General features: G+C 39.1%; 1 protein-coding gene across 1 annotated transcript in view; it reads right to left on the reverse strand.

Moving 5' to 3' along the window:
- Positions 1 to 346: 346 nt before the first annotated feature.
- SLC9A2 (solute carrier family 9 member A2) overlaps positions 347 to 22,086 on the reverse strand; it is a 32,197-nt gene continuing 10,457 nt past the window's right edge. Inside the window, exons 3-12 of the mRNA XM_013129575.3 lie at positions 20,372 to 20,622; positions 14,991 to 15,208; positions 13,657 to 13,859; positions 10,850 to 10,939; positions 9,485 to 9,555; positions 7,901 to 8,062; positions 7,206 to 7,302; positions 6,177 to 6,308; positions 4,230 to 4,320; positions 347 to 2,127 (exon numbers count right to left, since the gene is read on the reverse strand). Of these exons, the coding sequence (XP_012985029.2) occupies positions 1,757 to 2,127; positions 4,230 to 4,320; positions 6,177 to 6,308; positions 7,206 to 7,302; positions 7,901 to 8,062; positions 9,485 to 9,555; positions 10,850 to 10,939; positions 13,657 to 13,859; positions 14,991 to 15,208; positions 20,372 to 20,622 (1,686 nt within the window). The 3' untranslated portion in view covers positions 347 to 1,756. The remainder of the gene's footprint in view (positions 2,128 to 4,229; positions 4,321 to 6,176; positions 6,309 to 7,205; positions 7,303 to 7,900; positions 8,063 to 9,484; positions 9,556 to 10,849; positions 10,940 to 13,656; positions 13,860 to 14,990; positions 15,209 to 20,371; positions 20,623 to 22,086) is intronic.

The raw sequence follows: 22,086 nt of genomic DNA on the forward strand, positions 1-22,086 counted from the left end.
GACTGATATTTCAAGGGTTCACTCAGCTATCCCTCTGCAACTTAGACTTTGCATTTGACACACAGCAGAAACTTCCATAGCTGGAACAGAGGAAAAAGACTAAAAGACCTGTGCCAATAAAAGAGTTTAGGAAGGTTTGACATTTCAAATACATACATGAAACAAATATTCTAGAAAAGCTGTTAGAAAAAGGAGAGCCTTAAACCTACATTATAAAACTAAATCATCAACCCCACCCCACAAACCTTTGAAAGAAATCTACCCTGTGATTTTAAAAGGAAATTCCAATTTTTAATAGATATTTCAAAACAAGCTTAAATAAAAAAAGAATCTTATTGCCCACAGATTTAGAAATGTGCTAATGAAAAAGAAAAGTTATGATTTCACAGTGTACATTCTTCAATGAAAGTTATCAATCTTGTAACAAATAGAATGAAAATGATTTCTGCATTGTGCTGAAATGTGTATCTGTGCTAAAGCAAGCTCAAAACTTAAGACATATTAAGTGGGACAGAAAGTGCAAATTCCTGAGAGCTACAGTTAAGTATCATTTATTTTGATGCACCCTCCCTTCCCCTATGCACTCAAATGGCAGTCGTTTACACTAGGATGAAGAAGTCCATGTTTCTCATGGGTGTTATTAAGGTGCTCAGTGACTTCAACTGATTCCAGGGCCCCACTGTGCTACTTTTCTGTACAAACAAATCAGATGGAACATTTTGTTCCTTGGAGTGTATAGCTCAGACAAAGAAAAGATTATCTTTTCCCTTTTACAGATGAGAAAACAAAAAGTAAAACAAGCTGACCAGGGTCACAAGCGTGAGTTTAAGAGCTTTCTTGAGCCTCAGTGGTCCCTGACTCAGACTGCTCGCTTTGTCTACATGCAGCTCTCTGCAACTATTCTACTGCTGGGCTTGCACTGCAACCGAGAAACTAAGGTGCAAAAAGCTGGTTTTAATAAGTACATTATTTATCTGCTTGAAGTTTTCTCTTTTTAGGGCTTCTGGTGCCCTGCTAGGTGCTCTCAGCTCTTGTTGACACTACTGAAAGTCAGATTTTCTTTGGTGATCCTCAGTACCTTTCAGAGGTAACATATTGCCAAAAATTCAAGAAGTAAAAATTCAAACTATTCAGATCTTGTCTCCGTTACAGCTCTTTTCTATAAACTGTATTTGCAATCCTGCTCCTACAGCTTATTCCTTCTCTTCTTCCTCTTGCTGCATCATAGCTCTTCAAACAAACTGCACTTCAGGAATATATTTATTCTTCTTACAAAGTCTATACGATAGGTGCATTGTGCAATTTTCAGTGTTACTCATAATAAAGCTCTGGTTAAAACAAGTATTATTTGATTATAAATAAAATCTGAAATGATACAAATTTTTTTTAAGAATCCATTCATCACCAGACTTTCAACAACGATTTTCAGTGGATAACGGGGTATTGGACAGCATGACTTGGTTCCACAAGAGATGATGTGATAAGGCACATTTCCATCCTGTCTTAATAGTGGAAATAAAGTAATTAAAGCATTGCCATAAGTTATTTATAAAAGAGATTGTTTTTATATCTTCAGCTTTGCAGTTGCTCCAGTACTCCTTTCATTTAGTTGATGGCGTTGACTTTACCCAATGCAAGTGGTTAGATCCACATTGAGGCTTTTTTTTCTTTTTTAATGGCTCACATAGTCTGATCAGAGAGAATACTAATTTGACACATCCGTGGTTTATTACCAATAGTTTTCTTTTTGCCATGTTCAGTATGGCTGGTTCTCAGGCTTGTTTCTCTGCCTCTCCCCTTGTGATGCCTGCCTAACTAACCGTGGTGGTGGCACAGGTCTTGCTGACCCATGCTCTGCAGTCAAATCTTCCCTGCTCAAAGTGCCAAATCTTGGTCTCGTCAGCAATGGCTGCCTGAACCCAATGGATGGCTGAGGCAAGGCACTTGGCTCCTGCTGGTCTCCTCGTCCATCCTGGCTCCCGTCAACTTCATTCTTCCATTCCACTCTAAACTCAGGCAGTGGCCTCTGCTGTCTCAGTCTCTGGTCTCTCAAGATTTTCCCTGCTCTGGGTCTTAAATTGAGCACTGTGGTAGCAGCATCCATCTCAGAGTCGCTGCTGTCACCCACTGTTAATGTGAAAACAAAATTAAAGTTTTAGGTGCAGAATATTACTGCTTCAGGAATATCTGAAAAACAGTATACTGAGCACTAGCAGCCATAGAAGAATGACTCCCTATGTTTCCTAAATTCAGTGCTTTCTAATTAGACTGGTAATAGACAGTTAACTCTGCCAAGACAGAGGATTTACAAATGACTTACAAATATCCCTCCCCTCAAAACTGTGCTCTTTAGAAAGCCCTTACTCAGCTGCTCCTTCACCAAGTGCCCCCTCCCCCCTGTTTGAGTTGACATTTCCCCAGTTCTGGCTCTGGACATGGAAAAACAGGGCATGTCTCTCTCTGAGCTACTTGGGTTCTAGTCCCTGCTTATGTCCAAGCAGGATACAAAATCAAGATTTCTCACCCTCATATTCCATGAAATCTAATCTGAGGCTTTTCCAGAACACAACATATACAGGAGATCTAGAAAGCTGACTTTGGAAAAGGAGCGCCTATACTCCATCAAGCAAAGGATCTCCCAAGGTCAGTGTACAGATGGGAAGAAACACCCTGTCCTTAATACACCTGAATGTACTATATCAAAGAAAATTCACAGGGCAAATCTCACAAGTTGAAAGCGCTGCAGACTCCTTCACCCCCTCACAGCAGGGTAGAAAATGGTCAAGGGAAAGCTGGCATGATCATTAAGCTGGCATAAAGGCTGTAAAATGACCACTATTGGGTAAACCAAGCTGACAACTTTCTGGATGCGTACATGTACATGTTTTCCACAGCATGCTTATTTTAAATTGATAAACATCTTCATCAAAACTTGCACACTACAGTCATTTGATATTCATTTTAACAATCATTTGTGACTGCCTCAGATCTATTCTTAGACTTAAGTCAGATATGATGTTTTATATATAGCAAAGCAAAGACTTGTGAACTGTGCAACCATCACAGAACATCTTCCATTGGTAGCCTACATTTTATTTCTTTTAGAAAGGTGAGGAAGAGGTCAAAAAAATATATCACCACATAATTGTGCTTTCACCCAGATAATTATATATCAAGGAGGTTCTTTGTCAGATTGTGTTTGCAGGCTTTTCCCCCCCTAAATACGTCAAATAATGTATTTTTTGACAATTGAATAATCTGGAGGCACATTTCTTCTTTAATTCTAGGTGACAGTAGGTGACCTCTGCAGACATAACTACAGAATAAAAGGCATCCTACATTGAGGAGAGCAAAAATGTAATTATTAACAGTCAAAAGCATGGTTACTGCTCAATTTATTTGGAAAAGTGGAAAATATTGGGGTGGAGATTAGGAAATTTTAGTGATTGTAAAGAGATTTAATCTTCCCAGCAAAAGATCTTGATGGTTGCTTGTTATGAAAGGAAGCATTCCTGAGGAGTGCATAGCAATGCGACCAGTAATAGTCAAAAGTAATATATAGAACTGGGCAAAGTTTTCACATCAAATGGTTGCCTTAGTTTTCTTTTTTGTTGTTGTTATTAGAATTCAAGATCTCCAATATAAAACATCTGTGAGTTTAGACAGAAAAAATAATATTTTGGTAGTAAACCACAGCATTTTGAGAAGTTCTTCACAAGAACTACAAACCAGATCTCATGTCCTTATTCTCCTCTCTGATTTGATTCTCAGATCACTGTCCTTTACCCTGACTCCTGTGAGAAAAGAAACCAGATAAGCTTATAATCCAGAAGGGAGATCTGGACATTATGGAATAAAGACAAGGGTGCCATGGCACTGTTTCTGGTGCTGAAGTGTGTCAGGCTGCTGCCTGCTCATATGAGGAGATGTGGCGGGAGGACTACACCACTACAGCATTTGAACTGGAAAAGCCCCACAAAACTCAGCTTGCTGGGCATTTCTCTACACTCAAATACCTGGTTTAGAACCAATCAATTTTAATGTTCTAAGATCCCTGCTAAACATCCAAACCTAGAAATATGCTATGAAGGTATTAACACTAGAATGAAAACATGTACACATAAAATATTTAGTATTTATTTGAAAAATTAATATGCTGATTTCCCTAAGTCATCCCTGGAAAACCTTGCCTTCTACACAGGTAAAAGAGACAGAAATTTTTTCATTACCTCTGGAAGATGTTTTATTTCTCACTCGTAGTTTCTCTGGGAGTTTAGTGTTTTTAGGAAGTGAAAGGAATCTTTTGGTATTTGCAGCAGCCTGTGTGGAAAGAAATATACGAAATGTTAAGCTACTGCAAACTGAAGTAGCTGCATAATGCATGTTAAGATACATGACTAAGGCTTGAGCAGGTTTATGTAGCTAAAGAGCTGGAGATTAGCTAATATGTGATCTTTTACTACACACTCAAGTTAACACTGATTGATGGTTGACATCTGTGCTAACTAAGGTAAAAACTGAATAATCTCAAACATCTTAATCAAAGAAAAGCCTACTGATACACCCTCTGAGATCAAAATTAATAAATGTATGTTCTCTAACCTCAACTTTACATGTACTGAGTTTCCTAAGGAAGCAAACACTGCAAACACGGCATCACTTTGTGCAGTTCCAGTTTGAAACTTTTTATTAGTCAGCTGCAAAAATCAGGTTGAGACTGAAGCTCAGGTGCTAATTTGTATTCTGATCCTGCAAGCACTTTATACATATAAATGACTTCATACAGTTGACTAATCACACTGGTGTTGATGGGGAAGCTGGGTACCAGCATGATCATTTACCAGTTCAGGACATAAAATTGTTGTTTTCCCCAGACTAAGCTGTAAAGGCTGTGGGAGCAGAGCACACCTCATACTTCCTGGAACATGAGAAGTACTTTCCAGGACAGACTGCATTTTTTTTAAAGCCAAAAGTTTCTCAAGGGCATTCTTTCTTACAAAGATTTTTAAAAACCTTTACAGTCTACCAGCTCTCCTCTGCTTGTACCATTCATTGTTGCACATTCAATGGGAACCTGAAAGGAAAATTATTTTCCATGAGAGATTTTTCCACTTTGGATATTGTTGGGCTGCTCAAGACCGCTCTGCTTCCCTCTGTGGTGGATTTACACAAGGACAATTACTTTTAAAATTACAGCCTGTGCATTTTAAAAAGCTGATGGATACCCTGTTTCTCTCCCTGCCCCCAAAACGTCTCAATCCTGCTGAGTCTCTTCATTATTCCACCTAGTAAATAATTTATTCGTATGACAAAGATGAAATATGTAACTGTGGCTGAGAGGTACAAAAAATTCAGGAATAGATTTATTGTCACAATTAACACCACAGTAGCCCTTATAATGATCACAAATGAGATATAGTGCCTATCGGACACATCATTCCAGCCTCAGCTGCTGAAGGGCAACTGTATCAATGAGGATAACACTCACTATGTACTTCTGTAATAGGAAAATACATATTCATAGGGCGGTTAATTTCCCTGATAGGCAAAATGGGAAAATAATTTAGGGGATCAGCTTCCCTTCTGAATCAGTGTGCTCCACTCAAATACGGTCTGAAATTTACAGTGAAGGTATTGCACGACTGCCTCAGAGAGCCAAATATTATACAATACCATTCCTTGTAAGTGGAAGGGGTTTTCCTATTCTGTGTCAAAGCCTGAAGTCCTGACTGTATTTTGTGAATACTAAAGAGCCTATAACATTTGTCAAGTGAAAAGCTCATTCTGACTCAATTGAAAGTCCTCTTTCCTGTATTTTAGAGCAGTAGCTTTGTGTATTTGAAAGTCATTTTTGACCTTGATCATCCACTCTTCATCAAAATACTGATAGAGAATACTGACCATACCATAGAAGTACACTGTGTACAGAGCCTATTCAGCAACTCTGAGCTAAAATTATGTCAGTAGATCCCACTCCCATATCACATTCTCCAAGACTGAAGCTTTGCTGTAAAGGGTCAACAAGGAATCCATGTGTGCAACTCAAAGTGTGTGACATTATATGCGCAGTTGTCTTCCAAATCCAGGGTTTATTTTTACTGCATTTCAGATTTTCTTTCTGCATGACATTTAGCTACAAAGAACTGCTTTCTATGAAACAACCAAAATACAAGTACCGGTCTTTCTCTTGACAGGCTGTTCGTTTTCCTCAGGCTCTCCCTGAGGCTGTGCCGCCGACGGATCAGAATTTCTTTGGCCTGCTTTTCATTTGCATCTGCAGCCAGGCTGTGTCGGTTATATGACATTGTCTGAAAAATAAAAGCAGTGGTCACACTCTGGAAAGCATAATGTCAAATGCATTGAACTATGTACCCAGTGCAAAACAGGCTTTTTTGCTTTAATGTTTTAATAAGCATCATAAATCCTTGTGAACAAAATCATACTGCAGATGATTAAGAGCAAGACCAGTAATTACGCCAGCATTTTTTTAGTCATCCCCTTCACAAGCACCATTTTTTGTTTGTTGCTTTTTTTTTTAACCTGCTGATCTTTATAATGAAAGAGAAATACAACAAATGCTGGCTTAATACACTGCTCAGCCCCATATCACACTAGCTCATTCAGTATGTCAGTAGCGGATGCACTTTTGAAAGCGATGAGTCACCTAGGGGGAAGTAATTTTTACCTCCAGCAAGCTGAAGCTCACTACACTTTTGAATGTTTTCCAAGGGCTCAGGCATTCAAACTTTTAGCCCCAGGAGGATAAATGTGAAATGTCCTTTTGCTTTTATTTCACTGTTTTTCCAGCTCATCACCTCTGCTCTTAATAAAAACAACTTCACCACTAGAGGCAAATGGAAAATCTAATCCCAAATCATGAAGTAGACCAAAATACTGATGTAAGTAGACAGTGTTGGGTTGGATTTGCACCTACGATTCTCTTTAAATAATGTAAATAGATTGCAGGTAATATGACAAAAACATTAAGGTGTATCAACAGTATAATATCAAGTAAGCTATCTACATAAAGGAGTATGAATTCTGTACATATGAAAGGATATGAATTCATAGGCAATAAAGTAAGTAACAGCATTAATTATTGTGATACAATACAGCAGATGTACTAGCCCAAAGATATGTTAGGAAGATAATCAGTATATGCAAAGAATAGTGGGATATTTAAGTATGCAAAACTTCATCCTTACTCTATGTCGTATTTGGTAGAGATTCTTTGTTAGTATTTCCCGCATATTTTCCATTTCAGTGGGAGAAAGTGGCTTTATCTTTCCTTCATGATATTCACTGTGGCAGGATTTAAAAAAAAAAAGGCAAGTAGAGGAGAGGGGGACAGAGAGAGAGAGAAATAATTTTATTTTTATGTTTTAAAACTATATTTGAACTATTTCCTTTGTTAGAGTTGGAAACAGCATTTCAAAGCAACTAAGGAACGGATGAAAACGTAACATGTCCAGGAATGAAATCTTGATCTCATTTGAGTCAGTGGTAAGGCTCAAAACTCAGCCTCTAAGATTTGATAAAAATTACATTCAATTGTAAATTTGATAAGGTACTTTTCAAAATGCCCCTCAGGCTTCCCTTGTAGCTATTCACAGCAGATGGGCAGGCACTGGTTCAAATCCAGCTCCGCTCTATACAGCAAATCAATGTTCCCGTGAGCAGCTGTCCTTGTAAAACTGCACACTCCAGACGAGCACAGCTCACCAAGCATTCCATGTGTGAGCTGCAAGCAAAATGCTCATTTCATATCCACTTAATCTTCAGGTGACATTTGGACACAAGCGTCCCAAGTTAAAGTCATTATTCTGCCTACAGACTGGGCTGTGAAATATGTTATGTGACCCAGCTGAAATGCTTGGCCATGCTGGCATTGCTTACTTACCTGAGAGACACTGAAGATGGGACCTTACTTATCATTCCACTCTCTGCCATCTCAATGGCATGTTTGATTTCCAGCTTCTTGTATAAAGAAACAATGCTGGATTTGGGCTGGTTCTCCCGGATTAGAAGTCTTCGCAGGTATTTATTGTCAAACTTTTTAAACCTGTATGTGAGGCAAACCAACCCAACCACTTAATTTTTATGTGCATATTAAGGAAAGGCAATATACTGTAGCTAATGCAACTGTGAAGGCTTTTCTTACCTGGCAATGTGTCTGTTCGTATTAACAACCTATGGCTAAGTAACATAAAAAAGGATCAAATTCATTTTTGCTTCAGATAGTCTTACCCTGTGTTTTGGTTAATACGTTAATGGACAGTCTCCCTAGCTAACTTTCAGGTATTCTGTGTTATTAGATAATATTATTTTAATTCTCCATTTTCTTGGAGACAAAGAGAACATTAAATATTTACTGCAATAACAAATAGAAGGTCTAAATTTGCATCACCATGTTTTCTTTGAAATTTAGCTTGTTCTGGAAGATCTCCCTTTCTCCAAAGCAACTGCAACCCTCTTGGATGCTTAGAGACAAAACATTCATTACAGCCAGCGTGATTTTGTTTGTCAGAAACTATTCTGCCCTCTGGGCATTTTGACATTACTCTTGAATTTGGGTCTGAAGGTCATGAAGAGGTGGGACAATCCTTTGCTCCATAATCTGTTCATTAAAGATCTCACACAGACTGAAGAAGAATAAGGCTGAGTAAAGAAAAGATGTACCCATGTCATGCACCTGTCAGGAGTGTCCTCACTGTGCTGCCTTCAAGATATTTGGAGAGGGTTCTCCTCCCTTCCTGATGCTGCTCTGTGTACAAACCACTTAATTCTTGTTGGAACAGTGACTAGAAGGTGGGTGAATAATGCCCACGCTTTGGGTCTAAAGGATTTGAGTGTGCTCCTGAGAAAATGGAGTTAGATCCAAACCAATACTGATGATGATTCAGCAACTAAAATGAAACATGAACAATTCAGGTATTGCCAGTAGTAATCTTCTTAACTGACACTAAGTCTTAAATAATACCATCAAGAGCTGTGGAGCTGCCTGCCATTAGCATGTCTCATGTACCTCATGCCAGCTACTGCTTATCTTTCTAGAGAAAGACCCAAAGTGTTTCCATGTTTCCCATCAAGCAGGAAACTAACCCTTCACTTAACACTGCAAAGACATACAATTTGTAGGAGGAAAGCTGGATGGGATGAAAGGCTCTGCAGAAATACAGGAAATGCTCTGAAACAGTCAGAAACAGGGAAAGGACGCACACCCTCAAGGAGGTACCATACTTCACCCTGGGATCAGAGGGCTGCCTTTCTTCCCAGCCGGAGACTTTGTTCTACTCACTTGTGGTTTAGTAAAAGACATTGTTTTGCTGCTTTCCCTTTGTAACCCACATGTTCTAAAAACAACCATCCACTTTCAAGAATAAAATGCTGAAAATGAAATATGATGCCCAACAGTCTTCGTTTGCTGCTGCTGAGCCAGTTCAGTCTCTCTTGTGTAACAAAGAGGTTTAAATGCCATTCTTACTTATCTCTCCAAAAGTTGTGACCCCAGTGTCCACACACATCTTCAATTCCAGTCTTCACATGGTCAAAGAACTAAAGGGAAACATTGGTTCATTATATAAACTTACAAACATCACCTGGCTTGCCCTTAGACATTATTAGTTTCTAACTGACTTCAAAACAAGCATCTAGTCAGAATTCAGGACAATGCTTCAGTTCAACTAAATGCAGTCTAACCAAATTCAGAGACAGGCACTGATTTTGCTCCTGGAGCTTCCTTTAGCTCACAGCCCCAAAAGGACAGAAGTGAACTGCTAATATCCTCAGTGTCAACCTTCTTGAGCTTCTGCCTGAATCTGAAGGTTTTTCTTGTATTTCTACTTCTTTTAAGTTCCTTAACCCTCAAGGCTATGCCTGGGACCTCTCCAGAGACTTCCCCAGGCCTGATAGTGAACCAGGTATGACTTTGAGGAGGAGACAGCTTGAGTGGGCAGCAGCTCCCCACATCAGAACTGGCCCATTGGGATGCACAGGATGGGGCTGAGATATCCAGCATTCAGATCCTGAGCTCCTGTTTCAGGGAACCATGGTTTAGCCTCACCTCAAAGCATCCTCATCGCCTAATGTTAGAAACACATTGTTCCTCAGCCTATTATGAATTACAAAAGAGTGAATCAGTTCAGCTAAGACTTTACTTGATCCCCAGAGGCAGCTCATTTACTCTTAATCCACGTACTACAGTAGGATCTCTTAAACTCCAGGGGAAATCCTGGTACACAGGTCCAAAGTATAAATTCTAAAATGACAGACTTTTAGATGCCTAGATTGACTTCTTTGATTAATGCATCCCTTATTATTCCTCATTTTTGGAATTCCAAGCCACCTGCCATAGTTATGCTGCAAGGAGACATATATTCAAGAATATACATAGCTAATAAACCTCAATAATTGGAGATGTACACATACCAAATACAAATCTATAAAGAGGCTGATGATGGGAGAGTTAAGTAAGTTTAAGAGTGTTTAGGAGTTAAACTAACCCAAATGCAACGTAATGTAATTGCCTTGGCAAGTGTTTCCTGGTATAACAAAATTCTAAAACAATATGTATCTCATAATATGAAACAAACTAGAGAAATTTAATTTACTTCAAGAAGTGAACAATAAAGAAAGTGAAGATTCAAAAACAGTGATATGCAATAATGCTAATCTTGGCAATTGTCAAAAATTAAATATAAGCTTTACAGTTGTGCTTGTAACAGCTAGCAAACCTAAAAAAGCATGTACTTCTCTGTAATACTGTATACTGAATCCTTGTCTTACTGAAAGAAACCTGGAATTTCATTTGTATGAGGGTTTCATCTATGAAACTGAAGCTGCAACGTACCCTGTTATAAATTTCTTCACTGACAGCAGGCTGCTTTTTGTTTGACCTTTTGACATCAAGAAACTCCACCAGTGGGCGAATTGTTATTCCCTGCAAAGAGGAAAACAAAAAAAAAAAAACCAAAACACAACATGTTTTTTCCATACACATAAATAAATAAAATAAATAAATAAATAAATAAAGAAAGCCTGTCAGTCTTTTCCATCTCTGCCAGAGCACTGAAAATGGCTGTAGATAGCTTTTTAGCTCTGGATACTCTTTCACCTTTCTAACCCCAAAATCCAGCCTGACACAGTAATTATAACAATGAATTTACTCTTGTCATCAGCAGGTATGCACGTAGCTAGGAAGTCCCTGTTGTAATACAGACTCCATTAATGCAACAGAAGGAAGAAAGGGGCTCCCTAGAGCTAAGAAGACCAAGAAGGGCAACTTGGTAAACCCTGTGCAGAATATGTCACTTGCCCCATCCACAGTTTTTAAACTTGGCTTGTTTGATGTTTTTTTCAGTTCTGTTATGTATTAGAAAAACTCTTTTTTCTGAATTAATAAATGGATCACATATCACAAAACAAGCATAGAAATTCCTGTTTTAGTGATTACTTCCAAAACTCAAAGATACGACAGCAGCAGCACTGAAATTTCTATTCAAAATCATGACCCTAATGCTTTTGTCTTTGTCTGACTATTCGCAGAGAAAGAACATAATGTTTTGGCTATCCCAGAATGATATAATGGTTTTTAATAATTATTTGTGGAAGAATTGACATAATTTGTTTATTTGTGTAGGTGCACTTGCACAAGGGAGGGGAATGAATCCATCATGGTGTTAAGATCAGTCCCTACTGTCCCAGACAACCAGGTCACATATTTCTTCTCGTAACTGAATCCAGCTTTACCTTAGAAGTAGTTAGGTTTCTCTGCCCCACTGCTCATACTAGAACACTCATCCTGAACTTCATTGTTCTGGTAATTAGAAAGCTGCTTCTTAATTGCATCATGGTCACTTTGTACCACTTTGTTCTTGTGCCAGCATTTGTCCTTTTAGTTTAAACAGTGTTCCTCCTCAGGTGTTCACTCCCTCACATAAACATTAATTATATTGCCTCTTCTTCATTTTGCTAAGGCCAAGGCATTCTGGTCTCCTTTCACATGACAGGCCTACCAGTCCCACGATCACTCTAGAACATGACACTATTCTCTGGTGGAAATATCTGTCTCAGTATGTCTTAAGATCAGATATGCTTTTCTTCTGCTCCCATGGTATTGGTGGCTTAAACTCTACCCCATTATCGATTGGTGGCTTTTTCCCCTATTTTTTTCCAAATGAAAGGTTCTCATTTCATAAGAGAAATCCCTAGTAAGAGAGTCCTAGCAAGATGTTTGCACTTATTACTGCTAAATTTTATTCTGCTTCTACCATATTATCTCTCAGTTATTCTTTCTACACAACACCCCATCTCACTGGCACCCTAAGAACACCTTCCAAAGCCTGTACGCAAGAAATGTGAGCAATAAAAAATTTCTGTGTTCATGTGCTATGGTCAGTAATGAGAATATTAAACTAAACCTTCCCCAGGAACCCAGGCTGAACTTTAGAACAAATGCCCAGAGAGGCTGGGAAATCTTCACCCACAGAGATATTCAGAACTCAACTTGACATGGCCCCAAGCACACTTTGAAGGTGGCCTTGTTTTGGGCATAGGGTTGGACTAGAGATCCCCAGAGATCTTTCTGACCCAAAGTACCATGTGCTTCTCTTTCCCTTTAAAGGAAAAACTGTCAGCCCCTTCCTCATTAACTTTACAGTTATCCTAATATCAATCTAAACATCTCTTTAATGAGTAGTTAAGCTAACGATATCCTACATAGTCCCCTTCCCCAAAGATTTTACAATAGTGAAGTTGGATGAGATTATTCTACAATAAAAACCAGCTTATTAAAGAATGGTATCAGGCTTCCCTTTGGTAAACCATGTTGCATTTCGTAACACATTCCATTTATGTCTATATTTGAAATTATTTTACCCTCCAAAATCAATTTTTACAGCTTACATGCTAAGGTCAACTAACAGATTTCCAGCTGCTCCAGCCACCTTTTCCCCTTTCCCAAGCACAGATACTTCCCATGGCACATTTATCCATTTAAAAGACAGGCTAATTTTTTTTTCCCACAGACCTGTAATTCCATGTACTAGCCTCTCACATTGCTTTCACCTCTCTGGATAATGACTACCCTGAGATGTTTATTTGTGGGGCTTTGCCTCCTCTACGTTATGCTGGTTTCAATCATTTCCCTCTCTCCTGGTCACTCTTGACCAGGCCTCCATGGCCATGTTGACACCAGAGGCCAGTTCTTTATGTTCATCTGCACACCTGGTACTTTTGGATGGAAGTCCAGCTCGTTTGCAGCATCACTGCCTAACACCTAGACTCAAACAGTCCAGTTCATCTCTCAGTGCCTTCAATCCCCTGCTTGCTGTGCACCATATCCAACACAAACTCCTGAGAAACACACAACTTTAAATATTCTAACAAGGAATTAGTGCTGGGGCTGTACCTGGATTATGCTTTATCTCTATTCCAATCTCACTAGGTCTTAAATGCTTAATGCTACTTACACGTTAGCACAGGTACTTAATATCTGGCATTCTTTTGCTACCTGTCAGCAGTCTGCATAGCATTTTCTTTTAAACTATGACCACAGAGAGTACCTTCAAGTATGTTCCTTCCAGTACATTTGGATTTTTGCCCACTGCTTATTTACAAACTGTCCAAGAAAGAGGTCTGCAAGAGAAAAGGCATTACCTGAATGAAAACAGTAAAGAATATCACCACAATAACAGCAGTGATGAACAATTTCTTCCTGGGAAACACAGCAGGAGGAAGCAGAAATACAAGTGAAAAACAAATAGCTCCTCGGAGGCCTCCATAGGCAATAATAAATTGGTCCTTAAAAGTGAGAGGAATTGTCCGGAACACATTAATGATCTGAGTCAGAACAAAAACACCTGAAGGAAAAAAACAAAACCAAACAAACCAGAAAAGTAAATTAAATTACACAGAAATACTCTACAATGCTAATATTTGTTTTAAAACACTTTATTTGCTTCTTACCTATATATTATTGAAGAAATGAAATATTATGCAGAAGCTTGAAAACACCACGGAAGAAAAATTTAAAATGCCTACAGAATATCGAACATATTTAGTGAGCTAACCATCTTTGGTCAGCTGGATTTAGGACCTGAAGGAGCTAATTAATCTCCACAAGACAGCTATCTGCTAGACTCTGCACCTCTAGAACAGCAATAATTCTCAGTGTCAGTATAGACCAAGACTCCTTTTATTTTTTAATAGGATTTCAGGTGATTTTGAACCCTTTGGCTTGTCACCTCCATCAATCTGTGCTTTGAACCCTGAAAACTTTTATTCACTTATTTGATTTTACTTGCATAGATAAAAAGGATGCAGGATGGGGGATGGAGGGAAAAGAAGCCAGAGCATGCTGGTGTACTGAAGGCAAAGACTCCAGGGTTGTGGTGGAAAGGCAGGTAAAGACTGGGGGTGAGGAGATAGGAAGCAGTCAGGCTTCTTGGCTGCTTTTCAGCATAAGGTATTGTGGGGTTGCAAGTGCAGGAGGGAATATAATCCAGATTTCTGCACTGAAGGGAGACTTGGGAGCTAGAAGAAGGGGTGCAGAGGCAGATCAGAACATGAGCTGCCTTGACACATGGAGGGACTGAATCATTACAGATGAAACTGGGGTGAGGGGCAGGTTTAAGCCCTATGAGCCTTAATTGTTGTACAACTGCTGATTATTTTAAGCCAAATTTGCTTATTTTAAAACAAATATTTACTTAAATTCATATACTGTATTTAAATACGTGTACTTAATGCATGTACAAATACAGCAGACTGCCTCTGACTTAAATGGGCAGGGTCAGGACAAGACCAATTTTGGGGCTCCATTTTGGGTAGAAGGTGGAAGTTGACCCTTCAATCTAGGACGCATTGGCAATAATAAAACCATTTTTATAAGATGATGGGACTCAGTCTAATTTTTTTGTATTTTCTACTTCAGAAGACATAAAAAGTTTCACTTGAAAAGAATACTGATGCATGGACTGGTAATTGCTTACCTAGTGCCCTCCAGATTAAACAGAAAAGGAGGGTGAAGCTAACAAAGGCCCAATTCCACTCATGGTTCTTTCCAACTGTAGACACTCCCATAAAGATGAAGATTAATGTTTCACTGACACTGCTCAGCATCTTCATGAAATACTTTATTGTTGTATAGGATTTTTGAGAAACATTTTCTTCCACATATTTATTCATGGTCATAGCACAAGCTGTAATCCTGAAAGACAAACATTACCCTGTATTTCACTGTTTTAGTGGGGTTTTTTTGTCTTTCTCATAACTACAGAATATTATTCACTTTTCCATAGTTGTATTTAAAATACAAAAGCATAACTTATTCCATAACCAATCTCAAACATATAGGTTTGGTGAACCTACAGTTTTGGGCAGAGGAGATTTTTTCCACAGTGGGGAGTTTTCTGAGAAGACATCAAGTATGGAGTTTTGCTATAGTAAATCCATATGATCTGTGCAGGTGTCACACAAACTCTGTATTTTGAATGAGGCAGAGCTGAGGAGAGCCAGGGGCAGCCCTGGAAAATGGTGTGCTGCTTCTCTTGCTGCTGAGGAGCACCAGACAGGATGTTCCTCAAAACTGCATGTTGTGGGACAGTCTCCCTCGCTTCCCACCAGCAACTGTCTCACTAAACCATTCCTCTCCTCAGTGACAGTAGTCAGCTCCTCTTCCCAGACAAACTAAGAAGCAAGGCTACAGATAATTTGTCATCTTCTGCCACTTCAGGCCACTGTTTGCTTTGCCTCTGCATAGGGCTGCAGATCTAGTCAGCACAAAATAAAACAGCCATTGCCATGCAAAAACTAGGTCCAACCCTAGGCAAACTCCAAGACTAAGAAGAAGGGAAGCTTGACTAAAAGTGTCACAGAGCCCCATCTGCATTTCATAGAATCATTTAGGTTGGAAAAGACCTTTTAGACCACACATCCTCTGTGGCCCAAGAGTAGCATGCTGCCCGGGAGGCAGAGCTCATCATGGTAACATGGGTTCCACCAGAAAAGAAAGGATGCAGATTAGATAAGCATGTGAGCTTCCTCCCTGCAACACTCAGTGGCTTTAGGTAATGTTTCTAGTTTGAGCATATGGCTGGGACAACGGAGGTCCTACATTTTTGACAATACCGACAGACTGCCAATGTTCTTCACAGCTTTCCTCCTTGTTCTTACCTTACATTTTCCCAAGCTGGGTATTTGTCATAGATACCACAAACATGTGTGCCTGCCTATGTCAGGAAGAAAGTGGGAGAGGACCTGGGCCATGCATGGATTCTGTCCTGAGAAAGACTGATGACTTGGTAGGACATGCACCCAAGCCCGGAAGCTGTCAAACATTCCCAGGTTCTTCAGTTTACAGATAGCTCTGGTGACCAGCTTCAAAAGCATATGTAAAGGGTCTCAAATCTATTTAACACTTTTCACTGTTCAGAACTCACATATTCAGTGGCAAACCAGCTTTTCACAAACCACAGGTTGCACTGACAGACCTACAAATATTTCCATTTATGTCATGACAGCTCTCCTGTGTATGCACTGCTTATCTGCACAAGTATAACAAGTCTGATGCATCCCAGCTACCTCCAGCCAACTGTGCACAGAGTGGAGCTGGCAAGTGCAGGGGCAGCAAATGCAATGTAGCAAGAATGTAGTGGGCAGGCTGCAAAACAGCCATTTCCAGACCCACAGTTTCAGGGTCTCAAAGCTGCAGCTCACTGCCCAAAGCATTAGGGCTGTCAGGTCTGCATCAAAGGCACTACAAAACACTCAGTACTATTTATTAGCTTTTAAAATAAATAGTTTTCATGATTATAGTCACTTAGGAAAGCCCTACAGCTTGGGGAATGGGGAAGCATGCTCTGGACATGGTTTGTTTTTGGATCCTGAGGTAATGGAGACACTGTAAATAGATGTCTGATAAGAATCTGCCACCAGATTAATCAGGATCTTTGCAAGCTGTAATTTAAAACATCTACTATGCTTAACCACTAGAATTTAAAGGGACAACACTCTTACAATCTTACAATATTATTTTCAGACACATTTTACATTCATTAAATTAGTGTTAACTAATTGATGAATTGGTTCAGCAGTATAACAAATAGTGTGTACATTGTTTGTTACTCTTCAGTAAAATTCCACAGCTAATCACTGCTCACTTTATGAATCTGGTATCTCTTCAGAGTACTAATTTACATGAGAAAGAAAAACCTAACCCTGTTGAATTCTCTTCAATTTGAAAATAATATGGCAGTGTAGTGTTAGAGTTTAATATGAGTTTCTTTGAATATGCAAGATTTTATGTACATTATTATGATGCATTCTTCCCAAACTAAATTTTTGTTATCAACATAATTAAAACAAAAGCTTAGGTGTGTTTTATTTTACATTTCTTAACCACATACATTAATTGTGGCTTCTGCTTCTGTGACCTGAGGTAGTTGTCTTGGTCAAGCATGGGGAGGGGGAAACAGTTGCAATTAACCTGCAGCTTTCAGTGCTTCTGAAGAATAAAAGTCCTGTGCAAACAGTACAGTTTCTGTCATGACTGCAATAAACTAGGCCACCAGGTTCAATCCTCAAGTTTCCTTGACCTACTAAACTTACAGTAGTTTCAATGTTCGTTCCTTTCAGCCTGCTAATTCACTGTTGCAAACAAAAAAAACCAAAAAACAAAAGGAACATATATGATTAGTTCTGCTGCATCACAGCCTTTATGAGAAATTAGTAAGCAGAAAATGCAGCATTGTAATTAGAAATGGAAGCAAGCAAATAAAGTTCAGAGTTACATCTGTATGTTTTACACCCCTGATCCTGATTCAAACCTGGCTCTAATTACAGGTAGAAGCTCTTTCATCTCTTTCAGAAAAGGATTTTCTCACTGCAGCTCACAGGGACATGGTTCAGTCCCTTCACTATTTCAGACAGGTAATCTGGTGCTGGGGTTATACAGGGATGCTTCAGGAATTGTTTGTTCTCAGAATGAGTATACAGACTTATCAAAAGAGGGACAAGCACCTTACATTCCCCTCTACTCCTCTGCCAGTGAATTCCTACTTGCACTTGGTGTATCTTTCCTATTTGGTAACACTGTACTTTGCTGCTCATATTCTCCCCCTAAAGTATGGCACAACAGGTAACCACAAGATCTTGCTGAGTATCTTTCCAAACCTGCTAATGCAGGAAGTGGGAATCAGTAGTTTAACAGACTCGTGGATATGGGTGAGAAAGGGGAGATCAGGCAATTATTTCCTATAGGCTAAACTATAAATGGCCACAGAAGCATATAATGAATAAATAATCTGGGTTGTAAGGGACGCTCCAAGGTCATTCGGTCCAACTACATGCTCAAAGGAGTACTGACTTTGAAGTCAGTCCCAAGCAATCCTGATGTGAGTCACTCACTGCGGAAAACGACAGGGAACTCAATACTGATGCATGTTGTACTGTGACACAGAGCAAAATATTCTCTGCAGTTCAAAGCCCAGTGAAATGTGAAAAGCACGAGGCAGATTTACGCCAAGTGGATGCAGAGATTACAGGAGTTTGGCAACGCTGCTGGGAGACGCTTTACGTCTCTTGACAGCTGAGACACTATATGGCTGCAGAGAGCCCTTCCTGCTCCCCCCTAAAGCATTACTGATGTATCCAGCTCTGTTAGCTGTTACAAAATACATTTAGAGTTAAAAATGTACAGGACATTTTAGAGATAACTTATTTTCTATTGCACTGTTGGAGGGAAAAGAAATACTTTGTGTTTCCTTTTAGGTTTTGCACTCATTCAAGATTGCAAACGAAAACTGCTAGGTTGTTACTGCTATTGGAAGCACCGACCTGCTGGTTGCAGGCACTGGCATGCAATGGGTCCACTGACCCACCAGCTGACCCAGTGTGCCCTGCGTGCAGCATATCCAAATAAGTATTTTCATGCACACCGCCACAATCTTTTTCCACGTACAGTTTAGCCACACGTTTTTGGTTTAGAAGCCCTTTAAGTATTTGATCATAGGATGTCAAGGACATTTGACTTACGAAGTGGAGGAAACTAGAAACCACACAAATGCTATGAATAGAAGCTAGGGAAAGAGATGGCACATTTATGAACTTGGTTAAAGTGGATGCATATGTTGCTTTATTTAGACTTATATCAGAGAAAGAAACCCATGCAATGTTTTAGCTCTTTACTTATATTAAAGTACTAACCCCTTTCGCTTCATGACAGAGCTCTATTTTTATACCACTGAAATCATCAGCTGTAAATGTCCATGTAAGTTGCTTCCCAGTCCCAGAAAACCTTATACTGGCACATCTATGATACCAAACCTGTCATTCACTTTCCTAAAAGATAATCATCAAACAAGGTTTTATCCGTATTAGTGATACTTAGAAGTAACATCTGAGTTTTCATAAAAAGCTATGCTCCTAATTCCTAAATGACTCATATTTGCCACTAGAACAATACAAAATCATTGAAGAAGGTTGGCCTTTAAAAATATTACTTGGAATCAGAGCAAACCATTTAAGTATATCAAATGTCATAAAGGCTCTTTCTAAAGTTGAGGTTGTTACAGTATAAACAGGATCAAGCTAGAGGCTGTGTTCTCTCTTGGCCGAAGCCCAGGAGTGAAAAAGCAGGAGTGAAAACATTTTTATCTGTTGGAAGTGGGAAGAATAATATTATTTTATACATAATGATGTACACAGAGAGCACTGTAACACACAGGCACACGTATGAAGATACTAAACTAAAGGGTTATATTACCATAGGACTAGACTCTGGAAATTTTACATTCACTCAGTCCTTACTGTGCTTGTAATCCAGCAGGAGTTTGCTTTAATGACATATATATATTGTCTTTATTGAATGGTACTTACTGGATGTTCACATGACTAAGTGTTAAGATGTAATTTCACAATATGTAGTTTCACAATGGCATCAGAAGTGAAGCCAGTTCACAAAGATCCCAACAACCACTCCCTCCCAGTCATCGCTGCCCCTACATCACTGTGGGTACCCCTCAGCCATGCCCTTATGACTAGTTGTAGGGTCACATGAGGACACAGGTCACCAAACTGTTTTAAGAATAATTCCACTGAAAATACAAGGGATTATTTTGAACTTGGAGCATTTCAAAGATATGGTTTATGGTGTGATGCCATGACCAGTTTTAGTGACACAGCTGGTGTGGTGGCAAGCCAAGAGAATGGGATGGAAACGAGAGGGGACAGGCTGGAAATCCTCAAGCCAGCATCACTCCTATGCATGGTGGAATGATGCCATATGGCAAAGTCTGCAAAACCTAGACCACTCTGCAATTTCTATTGATATTCTTACTTGAGTCCTATTATTACTGAAGTTTGGGGTACTTACGCCATGATGCCTGAGAGATGAAACATTTCAGCTGTTATGTATGACAAGTAACTGTATAGGAAGACAAAGAGTGGCTCAATCACTCGGATTTTATGGGTGAAACGGGTGGTAAAGGCTGCTACAAATCCCAAAAGGATTCCAATCAATACTCCACCGATCCCCACTATAAAGAAGTTAGCAATCCCAGCGAATATGTCAATAACTTTAATTGTGTGCATCTGGCAGAAAGACTTGAACAAATTGTACAGGACCTATGAGGAAAAAGAAAGCACATTATGTTTCTGAACTTTTATGTTCCCTTTATGCTTTTACATTCTTCTGCTTCAATGTTGAATTCTGAATGTTTTTATCTATCTTGAGCTCACTTTTAAGATAGGCTGCTGTTTACTTCTGGCATATTACTTGTCCACCATAAATATCAGGGCGATATAGAATCATAGAGTCATAGAACAGTTAGGGTTGGAAAGGACCTTAAGATCATCTAGTTCCAACCCTCCTGCCACGGGCTGCGACACCTCCCATTAAACCAAGTCACCCAAGGCTCTGTCCACAAAAAATGGCAAATATAATTAATCCAATTTTTTGCAAATGGGACAGGTTTCTTAACCCATGCCATTCTGCAGGCCAGAGGCATATATTTATCTAATCTTTCTTTAAATCCATTTATTTGCAGAGCTTCTAATTTCTCCACAAATGGCCATTTCAGATTTTCTCGAGATTAAAATAAAATAAAAGAAATAAAAAAGGAAAAAAATACATTTCCATAATCAGTGAAAAATCAAGAAATTAAGTTCTTTTCAACTTATTTTGATCCACATAAGACATTGAGAGCTGCAGAACTGAATCATACAGATTTATCTGGCATGGGGTGAGGTAGAGAGATGATGGACAGTGACCAACCCCAAGGAGTACAAGAAACATGAAACAAGAAACACAGCATCCATGAAGTACTCTTTCTCTATTTAATTTCTTATTAATTAACTAATTCCTTATTAACCACTAGGAATCCAATAGTTCAAAGATTTTTCAAACTTCAGACTACTTCTAGAGACTGGGATTTAGTTCCTATTAAAAGACCTGTTACTATGTGTTTCCCCAGTTTAATTTTCAAAGTGTTTGTAACCATCCTCCAAAGCAGAGTCCATGGGATTACCATATTTTCTTAGCCAGACAGCCTTTGTGGTTTACACAGGAAACAGAATGATGTGAAGTCCACATTTCTCTAATATCAAGTATTTCAGTTACTACAAAACAAACAATGGAATCACTTACTCTTAAAGAAACCTTAAAGGGTCTCCCCATCTGCAGACTTATTTGGGAGATTTAAGCATTGCCTGATGCTGCATGTATGCTCCTAGCCATGAGATACTGTGATCGCTAAGTAGGTCACTTGTACAGATTTAAGCTTGGTTGTAGGCACTTGTTCATGTCACAGCGGGTTCACAGGCTAAGCCACTGGGGTCACAATAAACACTTTAAACATCTTGGACAGTTTGCAGGAGTTAAACCTCCACTTTTTTTTCTGGAGTTCTTAGTAAACCTAATAAGTTTCTTTATCAGAAATGGCATTTGAGAGAACAATGTTTTATCAGTACTTGCATTGTGCCAACAATGTAGGTGTTTGAATAGTCACTGGGAAGGATTTGTCATGTTTTCAGTCTTCTCTCTCATGTGACAGAAAGTAAGTTGTGTGGCTCTTCTTGGCCAAAATTGGT

This window comes from Melopsittacus undulatus, chromosome 2 (assembly GCF_012275295.1).
Source record: "Melopsittacus undulatus isolate bMelUnd1 chromosome 2, bMelUnd1.mat.Z, whole genome shotgun sequence".
Taxonomy (NCBI): domain Eukaryota; kingdom Metazoa; phylum Chordata; class Aves; order Psittaciformes; family Psittaculidae; genus Melopsittacus; species Melopsittacus undulatus.